The 12,047-nt window shown below is 39.9% G+C and overlaps 1 protein-coding gene across 1 annotated transcript; it reads left to right on the top strand.

Annotated features, from left to right (window-relative positions):
- Positions 1-442: 442 nt before the first annotated feature.
- On the top strand, positions 443-10,537 carry MRPL39 (mitochondrial ribosomal protein L39). The gene is made up of 10 exons (XM_041414794.1): positions 443-549; positions 1,845-2,051; positions 2,317-2,456; positions 3,061-3,160; positions 4,433-4,500; positions 5,686-5,798; positions 7,246-7,311; positions 8,526-8,679; positions 9,681-9,728; positions 10,401-10,537. Exons 1-10 carry the CDS (start codon positions 507-509, stop codon positions 10,485-10,487), a joined length of 1,026 nt encoding a protein of 341 aa, XP_041270728.1. The 5' UTR covers positions 443-506; the 3' UTR covers positions 10,488-10,537.
- The last annotated feature ends 1,510 nt before the right edge of the window (positions 10,538-12,047 follow it).

Genomic DNA, 12,047 nt, shown 5'->3' on the forward strand with positions numbered 1-12,047 from the left:
AAAGGCCACAATTAGGACGCCCTAAAGCTTTCCCTTTTGCAGGCTGAACAGTCCCCGTTCTCTCAGCCTTTCCTCATAACGAAGGCTCTCCATCCCTCTGATCACCTTGGTGCCTCCCTTTGCCTGGCTCCAGCAGCTCCCTGTCCTTGCTGTGCCGGGAGCCCAGAGCTGGATGCAGCCCTGCAGGTGGGGTCTCAGCAGAGCGGGGCAGAGGGGCAGAATCCCCTCCCTGCCCTGCTGCCCATCTTTGGATGAGCACACGGTCGAGGAATGTCCAGCCTCTCACCCACCGGGATGAGATCGTCCGATGATCGCTGCGGGTCCCTTCCAACGCAGAGTACATTCTGTGGCTCGGAGCTGTGGCGGGGCTGCTGCAGGTGGCGGTGACAGCGGGACCAGGAGGCTCCCGCCGCCCGGCGGCCGCGCGCGGAACGGCGGCGGAACGGCGCGGCTGCGGCCGGTGTTCCTGGCGGAGCGCGGGGAGGTGGCACCGCGGCTGCGAGAGCATGGCTGCGCCCTGGGCCGCCCGCGGGGTGCGGGCCGGAAAACGTGAGTGAGGGAGGGAGCCGGGACTGCGGGAGGGAGCCGGGAGCCGGGAGCCGGGAGCCGTGAGTGCGGGGCTGGGCCGAGCTCGGGCTCGTACTACGGCGGTGCTTTCAGGGGCTGAGGTGCCCTTATTAGGCCGCGGGGGAGCTGACCTGAGGGTAGGACCTTTGCAGCCAGGGAGCGACATTAACCTTTGCATAGGATCAACTACCCGGAGTAGTTAGGGTTGGAAGAGACTTCTGGAGATCATCCAGTCCTGCCTGGGCAGGGCCACCACGAGCAGGTGACACAGGAACATGTCTACGTGGATTTGGAATGTCTCCAGGGAGATACTCCTCACCCTCCTAGAGCAGCTTATTCCAGTGCTCTGCCCCTCTCCATGGAAAGAATTTCTTGTGTTTTAGTTTATGGCCGTTGTTTCTCATCCTGTTGCTGGTCACCACTGAAAGGAGTCTGGCACCAACCTCTTGGCACCCACCTTTGAGCTATCTATATGCATTATTTTAGATATTTATATGCATTAATGAGATTCCCTTTCAGTCTTTTCCTCTCCAAACTAAACAGGCCCAGCTCCTGTCGTCCCCCCTCATGAGAGAGATGCTTGTGACCCCTCATCATCTTTTTGACCCCTTTTGTTGCCTCAGTCTCCTGCTGTGACTTTGGGCAGGCAGTGCAGGGGCCCAGCGTGGCCACTTGCTGGAGCTGCATAAGTGCTACCTTGTACATATTGAGACAATAATACAAAATATAATAAAAAATATAATAAAAAAATATGGGTGATCAGTAGTGCTGTAGAAACCAAAACCTTATAAAGAGGCTTTGAAAACTCAGGATGGGTCACAGAATGGTTGAGGTTGGAAGGGACCAGACTGGGCCATCTGGTCCAACCTCTCTGCTCAGGCAGGATCATCCCAGAGCACATGGCACAGGATTGCATCCAGATGGTTCTGAAATATCTCCCGTTAGAGAGACTCCACACCCTCTCTGGGCAATCTGTTCCAGTGCTTGGTCACTGTACAGGAAAGTTCTTCATGTTCATGTGGAACTTCTGTGCATCCGTTTCTGTCCCTTGCATCTTGTCCCATTGCTGGGCACCACTGAGCAGAGCCTGGTCCCTGCTCTGACCCCTCCCTGCAGGCACTGACAGACACTGATGAGATCCCCTCTCACTCATCTGTTTTGGAGGCTGAACAGCCCCAGCTCCCTGAGCCTTTCCTCATGAGAGGGATGCTTGGCTGGACTCACCCCAGGATTGCTTTTTCCAGGATTATTGCTTACTCAGTCTCTCCTGTCACCAGGGTACATCTCCGCACCAGCTTTCTCTCAGCTGACGCCCAGTGAGGTGGTTCAGATGCGTCATGAGCTCTTCACCAAAGAGAAAGAGAGACAATTGACTCTTCACCCACGGATTGAGAAAATTGAAGTGAAATACACTGGGAAGCAGCACCCTGGCAGTGTGTTCGTCATGAACAAGGCTCTGTCTACGCCATATAACTGTGCCATGCGTAAGTGGATGGACTTCTGACCTAGCCCCTCAGGGTGAATGTAGTGCTGCCAGTTGAAATAGAAACAGTTAATTTTCGGAGGCTTATTTCACAGTTCACCCTTCCAGGTCATCTACAAATAGGAGACTTGCAGTTGTTAGAAATGTAGCAGTCTGAACTGCTGATCCTGAAAAATATGGTCAATAACTAACTAATAATTCAGGTGGGTGGTTTTTTTTTTTTTTTTTTTTTTTTTTTTTTTTTTTTTTTTTTTTTTTTTCTTTAGATTTAAGCAAATGGCATTGCATGAACTCTGTTCTGGCTGTTGTGGATGGTGAAATCTGGGACATGTACAGACCCCTGACCAAATCATGTGAAATTCAGTTCCTTACCTTCAAAGATGAAGATCCAGAGGAAGTAAACAAGGTAAGTTATTACCTTGTTCCGTTGTAGGTGACCCTGGTTCTCTGTACCTTGTCTCATCACATTATGACCTCTTGATTCTGTGTGCACCTTTCAGTTCCATCAATGTCTGCTTTCTTGAACTTTGTTGTCATTGAAGTTCAGACATTTTTAATGTCTTTTTAAATGTGCACCATGGCTATCATTAGCTGGACTAGTGTGTGGGCTAGGTGAATTGCTGGCTTTCCTTTCAGCTGTTGTACTATTGGGATTTCATATTTAAATATCTCCAGGGTTACATCTGGCTTGCATTCTAAATGCAGTTTTGATTTTCTAATTTTATTCTGTTTGGAGAATAATTTCTGAATAGAAGTTTAAATACTAAAGAAAGTAATCATAGAATCATGGAAAAGCTTGGGTTGGAAGGGACATTAGAAGCTCATCCAGTTCCACCCCCTGCCATGGGCAGGGATGCCTTCCACTGGACTAGGTAGCCCTATCCAGCCTGGCCTTGAACACTTCCAGGGGTGGAATGTTTGGGTTTGTGCATCATCCAAGTTTTTGGGGAATTTTTTTGGAATAATTGGCTTCCAGGCATTAAATTCCTGTTCTGAAATTCTCTTTGCAGGCATATTGGCGTTCCTGTGCCATGATCATGGCGTGTGTGCTAAAGCGAGCATTCAAGGATGAATACTCTGTCAACCTTGTTAAAGCTCCAGAAGTGCCAGGTGATAAAAGTGTTCTATATTGATTGTCTTTTGCTGCTTCTCAAGCGAGTGTTTAATAACCAAACTTAGAAAAAAATTATTTCCAATGACTGATGGTACTTAGCATTGGTATGTGTATTACATGCTGTTGTAGTTGCCTTTAATTTATAATCACCACACTAAAACCAGTTTTTTTATTAATATTCAGAAAATAGGTCCGTGTGGCCACTGGGTTTCAGACCACTTAGGATTTCATAGCTGAAATTAGTAACTAAGCCTCTGTATTGTGAAGTGACATGAGCAAGGTTTCTAGATGTGATGAGACATGTTTCTGTGGAATTTGCTCTAATAACTGCATAACCTTGTCCATCACTTGAGTTTCTAAAAATGACAATGTCTGCACCAAATTGGAAGATTGTTGAGGTACAGACAAGCTTAGGAACAACTTCTGCTCATCCATGATCTGATTTAAGATTTAGAAAAGTGAGAAAATGCACAAGAGAAGAGGTTGTTTCAGTAACAGAACCTGCATAATTATGCATTAATATATGAAAAGGTTGGTTGCTGGTCATGTGGAGTGCTATAACTGCTTTTCTTTTTAGCAATTTTAGCATTTGTTGTGATTGATAAATACAGGTAAATATTTCAGTTCTACCAGAATTTGGAATAATCTTGGATATATTCAACTATATCATTATACTGCATGTATAGAAATAGTGTGATCTTACCGGGTTCATAGATTTGGTTTCTAAATAGCCATTACTCAATATACACAAAAGAGTGTTCTAACACCTGCCAGATAAACTTGTGTTGCCTTTACCAGAAATTTGTGCATTGCTTCTGTCGTGGATAAACAGTTGTAATATTGTCTGATTTCTCTATGCAAAAAATTCCTCTTTAAAATTTAATAGCTCTCATTTATTATATGAGGCATACAATGGAAATGTGGTGACGTATTTTTAAGGTAGGTGGTTTTGGTTTTTTTCTGCAGCATTAGCTGCAGTTTTGTGAAGCAGTTTATTTTTTCCCCTCTTTATTTGGATTCTGTTACACTGACGTAGCATTAAAACTCCTTTCAAATTACTTTCTCATTCAGTGAAATGAAATTAAAACAACACAAGTTCAATCTGTCATTTTATAGTATAATCAGGGCTGCAAAATTGTTTTATGATGAATTTCTAGAAGTAATTATGTTTTTCTTCTAATTAATTTTGTTGTAAGAATATAGTATGATTGTGAAACGCATACTTTGTTACTAACATTAATCTTTTTATCTTTGGATTGGAATTGCAGTGATCTCTGGAGCTTTCTGTTATGATGTGGTTTTGGACAGTAAACTGAATGACTGGAAACCAACAAATGTAAGCACTTTCCAGGCATAAACCCAAAAAGTTCTATAGCTTGTGTCCTTGTCCAGTTGTTCTTTTTTGACAGGGGAGAAGAGACAGAGCTTTTTTCCCAAAGAGTAGTCTTTGGGAGCTGATATCTGCATTTACCACACACTGGTGCTATGGCAGAGTGCTCTCACATTTCCTTTCAGACAAAAATAAACCTTGTGCTGTCTTCCACATGCTTTCAGGCTTCAGGTCTGTGGAGCTAGAGAAAATTCTAGTCTGTTCCTCCTCAGCTGCTCTTGCTTGGTAATGTAGATGCAGCCACAGTCTTTGTGTGAGTAGAGTCTCTGAAAATAAAAGTGTGTATAAGGCATATTTTCTGGGGGTTTACGGCAGAATCAGTTTGCTGTTGAATAAAATCTGTGAGCACATTCAGCTGCAGCTCTCCTTAATAGCTTGCTTATGTTTCATGCTCTGCTGTAAATCTAATAATCTGAATGCTCTAAATCTCAGAACCATTTGTGATCACAAATGTTTTACCCATCTGGGCCCATTCTTATTCTTGTGCCCAAAAACCAGCAGGGTGTATGGCCAGCAAAGCAATATTGGTACAATGCAGAATTTTTCTTCAATATGATTTTGTAGCTGAAGTAATTTAGTTAGAAATATTTTCTATGTGACATTTTAAATGTAATTTCACCTCATAACAATTTCTTATTTACGAGTAAATCTGAATTACGCAGAACCTCAGATTCTGGTCCAAGGTGACAAATTTTTATTTATTAAATGTTTAGTACCTTTTTTTAGCTTTGATCTATCATAATAGAGCTTATTTATAAGGGAAGACAATACTCTGGGAAACAAGATTTATAGATGAGTATTCAACAGTAGAAAGACTGTGTATGTAGTACCATGTGGGGAAAACCTACTATTAAACTGCCTACATGGGCAGTTTAATTAATATATATTGTTTTTGATGGAAAAATGCTTATTTCTCACTGAAATGACTGGACATTGAGTCTGTCCATTAAAACAGTTATGATCTGTAGTGCTCTTATGATAATAGTAAGACACTTCTGCAGTAAAATTGCTGTATTTAGGGTTTATAGTAGATGATCTTTGTTTCTTCGACTAATATTTAGTGTTTGCTGTGCTTTATCTGCTCACTACAGCTGTGAAAAGGTGGTTACAGTTTTTATGTTCTTTTATTAGGACAACTTCCTTTCTCTTACAAGGGATGCCAAAAAGCTGATCCAGCAAGACCTGCCCTTTGAAACACTGCATGTTGAAGCAAAAGTAGCATGTGAAATGTTTCAGCATAATAAGTGAGTGTCTGAATTTGCCTTTCTTTCAAAGAGGCAATTTGAAATCAAGTCAAATCTCTGCTTGGTTTTATAAATCTAAAGTAAGATGTGATGGGTGAAGTAAGAAGGTACTTCTCCCACTGCTCTGAATGAGCCTGCCTCCATTCTCTTCCACCAACTTACTCACACCAACTTAGTTCTTGTTCTCTTCAGAAGCCAGCACCAGGCACTCTACTGGATGTAGTTTTGTGACAAACTGAAAGACTGAGACTTCTTTTGTTCGCCAGTGAGCTTCAAGATTCCACTGCTATTAAATTGAAACTCTGGTGGTTAGCCTTGACATGGTAGCCTTTTCTGAAAGTCTTCCATATTTAAAGAAATGTATATTTTTCATGTCCTGGTATCTTCAAATGAAGATTTAATGAAATGCAGTTTTTGAATTGTGCAGGGGGAAATGTATAAAATACTTTGGTCTGTGCTACGAAAAAAAGGTTTGTTCAAAACCTCCTGCCTTCTTTGCTGAAAAAAAAATACCTCAGCCATGTTTCTGGTCCACAGCTTTTTGGCAGTTGGAGAGATGTAGGGGAAAATGAGAAATAATTTATAATTTTGTGAAATAAACAGCGATTTTTTAGCTTAATGCTGAAGGTCATTTTAATATGACATAGGGATCATCATCTCCAGGTGGGAGCTGACTTTTGGTGGTACCTTTAGATATTGTGTATACACTTGCCTGTATTGCAGGTGCCAGCTGTTAAGGGCTACACATTGCATCAGGTCAGTTTAAGTGGTGTCATGGTGTTTTCTAGTCTTACAGGTGACCTGAAAAATTCTTATTTGTAGTAGTAGGTCCATTGTATCTTTCTGAGTAAAACTGCTGTGGGAGCATAGTCCTCCTGTAAAATATGCACAGAATAGACTGAAATAGGTGTTTCAATAGGAAGGGACCTACAACAACCACCGAGTTCAGCTGCCTGACTGATGGGCTGACAAGTTACAGCAAGTTATTAAAGGCATTGCCCAGATGCCTCTTAATCAGTGACAGGCTTGGGACTTTGACCACTTCTCCAAGAAGCCTGTTCAGTGTTTGAGCACCATCTCCTAAGGAAATGCTTCCTGGTGTCCTGTTTGAACTGCCTCCCAGCACAGCATTAAACCATTCCCAAACATCCTGTCTCAGGATCCCATGTTAAGTGTGCCTGATGATTGCACTATTTGTAAAGTGCCTTTCAGTAGTGCTCAGTAAAATCTCTGTAATTTTTCCATGAAATGAGGTTAACTAACAGGTCTGTTAATGAAGCACCTCAATATGTGTTCTCATTAGGAATTTAAACCAGTCTCAAAGCTCACATAAATACAAGCATGATTTTTAGGAATTTTAAATGAATTAAATTAGTTTCTGAAGTGCTCTTATAAGAGCAAGGTGTTAAAGGTGAGGATTTTTAAAACATTTTTTTTTCTTGTCCAGATACAAAATGGAGATGATAGAAAGAAAAGCTGCTCAGAATATGGAAGGAATTGTACCATTACATAGGTAAGCAAAACTGCCCTCCCATTCTGTAGTGATTCACTGGAACATTTGAGTATATTGCAAGTACTCTCTGCAAGTGAGAAGAGCAAGTTACTTGGGATGGTTTTAAATTTAAAGATCACTTGTATTCATTACTGTCTGTGGTTTGTCTGAAGTTGTTAGTGTGGTTTCTTTGCTTGTTTTTTTTTAAATATAGCCATTATTTTGTGATACTTTGTGATACTATGTTTCTATTTCTTGTTATGTTAATGGTGGTAAGTGCCAGAGAAGTCTTACTGTTTTCAGTGCTTTTACATGAAAACAAATCTCTAGAGCTTGACAGGCTAAATAAAACACAAGCCAAATACTGGTTTGAAAGCAAGAGTTAGCACTGTATAATGGATTTTTCTTTCAAAGTTGTCAAGATCTTCCTAACTTGCAATCTACTGCTTTGTAGTAGTGGAGATGAGAACAGAACAGCATCCTGGGGATACAGTGTAAGATACTGAGTTCTTAGTCTGGAGGCAGGATAATTGCTTGTATCTCAGACAATTCTCTGTCTTAGGCTATTGTAGGATATTAGGTTGTATAGATGTCTAAAGAGTTCCTAATTTGTTTTTGTTCTACCTTAAGGAGCATCATTTGTCTAAAGGAACAGATGTTTTTACAGTGGTGGTTCTTGAAATTGTAGAACAATGTTGTGTCATTCTTTCCTTCCTCCCACTCTGATTTGCTCAATAAAGGGGAAAATGGGCTTACCTCTTGCTTTTTGGGAGAGGTTCATTCTCAGTATTTCTTTGCTGTACTATGCTGTCTGTCTTTTCTTAATTGATTTGCATTTTTCCAAGAACTGGAAAGGGAAATGCCTGTGCAGGTTGTAAACACTGTACTGTGGAAACCAGGTGATCTTGGAGACAAATCTTTTTCTGGTGAATGACAGTTATTCCAGTTATCCAGATTTAGAGCCAACTAATCAAAGACTTTTTAAACCTAAGATCCTTTCCTAGACTTGAGGTTTAAATTTTCTGAGTTCATTCAAGGAAAGTGTGTGACCTGTACTTTTTGTTTAGGAAACTTAAAAATGCTGAGCTGGAGATGCGTTTAGATTTGGTTTGGGATTTGTGTGGATTTTCTTTGTGTTGATTGGAATTTGCTAATCAAAAATAAAACCTAATCTCCTTGTATTTTGCTCCAAATATATTTGATATATAAGCTGGGGTTTTTTTTCATCCCCCCAGGTTTGGTGACTTTGTAGATGTTAGTGAAGGTCCTCATATTCCAAGAACAAGTTTCTGTTTCCAGTATGAGATAACAGCAGCCCATAATCTTCAGACTGACCAGTCTGAATTGATAAGAAGATTCCAGGGTGTGTCCTTGCCAGTCCATTTGAAGGTCAGTAATCCATTTTGCACAGGTTTTCCTTCTTTAAATTAGGGCATTTTACCTGTGCTTCCATTTTTGTTAGGTGCTCTGTTGGTAGCTAAATGGAATTCTCAGTTGAGAGCCATAGAAAGGGAGGGCCCCTGATGGTGACTGTGTTGGATATTTGGGGTTCATTTTCCTGAAACAGTTGTGGATGTGCAGTCAGAAATAGAAAAGTTTGCATGAGAGGGCCTATGATGTTATTTTTCAGTATGGAAGGTGTTGTTTTGGTTGTATAATTCCTGCATGGGTATTTCATTCTGCTTGCTTAAGTTGTACATGCCAGTGTTCTGGCATCTAGGCTTCTGACAGTGCTCAAAAGAGCAGAACTTTGTATTTATACTCATGATAAATACACCGTTCAAAGAATTTCATGACACCAAAGTAAAAAGTAGCAACAATAAAAAATGTCCTAGCTCTAACGAGTCTTAAACAAAGAACTTGAAGGTGGAGGCAGGAGTCCCATTCGTGTTGACTTACATGATTTTGACCTTGTGATCCAGCACATGTACTATTGTCTTAGTTGGGAAAGTTTTCAAGGGTTCCTCAGCTCATCTCTGTGTTCCCTTCCTAAGCATAATTCCCTTTTTTGCCAATTAATTCCTCAAGGATTCCACACAGTGGATGAATCATAGAACCATAAAATGGTGGGACTGTAAAGTTCCTGCAGTTCCAATTTCTCATTCATGGGGAGGGGCACCTTCCACTGGACCCGGCTGCTCAGAGCTCCCTTCAACCTGGCCATGAAACACTTCAGGGATGGGGCATGTGATGGGCATGTAAACATTTATTCAAGTCCCCCACATGAATATGGGCACATTGGACACCAAAATTGTAAGTTGTTAAAACAGAATATTTGAACTAGGCATTATTATGGTTTTGTGCCGTCATTTCTATACATTTGTCAAATCTATTCTGTGATAAAATTATTTTTTACCTCTGCTAACATCATTTAATGACATTTCACACAGGCTCACCACACTGTGTGGCACAAACTGCTGGAAAGATCAAAGAGGCTGGTAAGTCTCACTAGAGGTGAAGTACAGGTTACCAAATACAAAGGTATGCTCTGATAGAGGACACTTTGAATGATTAGAGGTAGGTAATATACTCAAGAACATATCTTTAAGAATGGAAATATTCACAGGTGAATGGAAATCAGAAATCTGACTGCTTGTTTATTAGAGGATATGCTAGCACTGTTTCTGAGATCTGTTATTAAAAAGCATTGCACTATTTAAAAAACATACACTATTTCATTGATATGATTTGTGCAATTAAAAATATTTCAAGGTAAATGGAGCTATATGATATTATAACCCACATATAACCAAATAACCACTATCAAGACATATTTAAACATAGGAAGTCTTTGTAAGAATTAAAGAGCAGCTGTTGTAGAGCCTTTCAATCAATAATTTTACTTACTTGTTTGACAAGAGAGAGAAAAAAAAGTACTTAATGTCTTCTGAAACTTGTTAGCTGTGGATATGTTCTGAGCCTGCCCCATGGCATCTTCCCTGAACTTAGTTTGAATATTCTTGTTCTTCAGGTTGTTTCATTTTGGAGAAGATAATAGTCTTTGTAGATTGTCCTTTCTTGTTACAGTGACAGTATGAGGGGAGGATTTTCAGGATCAAGGAGAGTGAAATAATTTTTAAAAATATAACAAAATTGATATCTTTCTGCAGGTCACTGAAGAAGATTATTTGGAAACAGCAACACAATGTCTTGAGGCAAAAGATGGAACTGAAGAAGCAAAACCTGTGTCAATTTAAATTAAGTTGAACCCCTAAATGAACATAATAAAATGTGTATTTTTACATGACTTGTTGCTGCCTCGTACAAAAGTGTTTTGGGTAATTAATTTGAATTCTGTGATGTAAATCATAGATAAGTATAAGCTAAAGGTTTCCCTAAAGAAAAAAAGGGCGGGTGGAGGGAAGTTAATTTTTTATCTGCAGTAACTTGCAAGTTGCCCCTGTCCTTACCTTGACAACAGTAATTGCATGTGTCCATCCATATGTTGTTGCTTACTGCAACCAAAAGTTGAGACAAATAGTATCTTAAAAAGATACTCTTAAAAGTATCTAAAAGTATAATTGCCATTGCTTTACCAATACAAAAATAGTAGAATGTAAAAGCCAGAAAATTCTTGGAGTTTAATGATTTCTTTCTGCTGCACAAGTGCTGTTAAAGATAATTTTCCAGAATAATACCAAGAATTTAGTTCATTACTTGGATCTCTAGTGTACTAAGATTTATTATGCATTTTCTTTGTTTGAGATTTGATTATGGTGACCTCAATTAAATTTTGCAAGGGGGTTTTGTTAGATAATGTTTTCTGATATTTTGTATTTTCATCCCTAACTCATTAGAACTGTTCTCATTATACCAGAGGAAATTTTTATTACTTTTTGAAGTGCAAATATTTTCTATGAATTTCATCTCAGTTATTCTTTTTACCATCAACTGCATCACATTAACTGTTCCTAATCAGTTGACACCACAGTTTTATGAGAGCAGGGTAATAGTTCAGTAAAATACATTTAGGTATAACCCATGTCTTCTCAGGATACTTGGAAAACGGATGGGGCTTTTTCCTCTTGATTGATGTTGCAGAGGACAGTCTATAATAGTATCAGATGCTTATTTTTTAAATAAGATTGTGATTCAAAGTTTACCTTCAATGCACACATATGCATTTACACATTCTGTCTATTTCCATTAAATTGAACCTGCTGGAGTGTACTTGGGCTTTGAACCTGTTGTTCTCGTGCTGTTGAAGAAGCAGGCATTGTTTGAGGTCTTAAGAAATACAAAAATTTGTTGTTTGTGTTGTTTTCTTTTAGATTTGTTGTGGTTTTCTTTTAGTTTTGCTTGCTTGGTTGGTTGTTTTTTGTTTGCTGTTTAATGTAGTACTTGCCATCTTTGACTGGTGAAATATTGCCATCTGAATTTTGGGATCTAGTCCAGGTGATCTGTTTTGAATCTTAAGTTTGTTCTATTACAACCCAGAAAGGCCCCTGATGTCTGCTTGCTATTTTAGGTATCCAGAATTCCTCCTGGATTCCACCAGCTGCAGAGGAACGTGACATGGCTGCTATCACTTAGGAATATACCTTTTTTAACCCTGTCTGGAATTTCACAGTTTTTCTGCTATGTTCTTTTTGCGGAGGCTGGGGAGAGGGTGTTGGTTTTTTTGGTTTTTTTTTTTGGGTTTGTTTGTTTGTTTGTTTGTTTGTTGTATTTGGGGTTTGAGTTTTATTGGTTGGAGCAGCAGGAAAGTCACCCCACAGGTGAATCCCCACAAAAGGGAATTTTGCAAGTGTGCAATT

This window comes from Onychostruthus taczanowskii, unplaced genomic scaffold, assembly GCF_017590055.1.
Source record: "Onychostruthus taczanowskii isolate IOZ18803 unplaced genomic scaffold, ASM1759005v1 scaffold47, whole genome shotgun sequence".
Taxonomy (NCBI): Eukaryota; Metazoa; Chordata; class Aves; order Passeriformes; family Passeridae; genus Onychostruthus; species Onychostruthus taczanowskii.

Excerpts from the sequence above, each read along its gene's own strand:
- MRPL39 (XM_041414794.1), top strand. The coding sequence starts at position 507 with ATGGCTGCGCCCTGGGCCGCCCGCGGGGTGCGGGCCGGAAAAC. Across the intron at positions 4,501-5,685 it reads ATGACTGGAAACCAACAAAT|GACAACTTCCTTTCTCTTAC; the intron begins GTAAGCACTTTC and ends TTCTTTTATTAG. Across the intron at positions 8,680-9,680 it reads CCTTGCCAGTCCATTTGAAG|GCTCACCACACTGTGTGGCA; the intron begins GTCAGTAATCCA and ends CATTTCACACAG.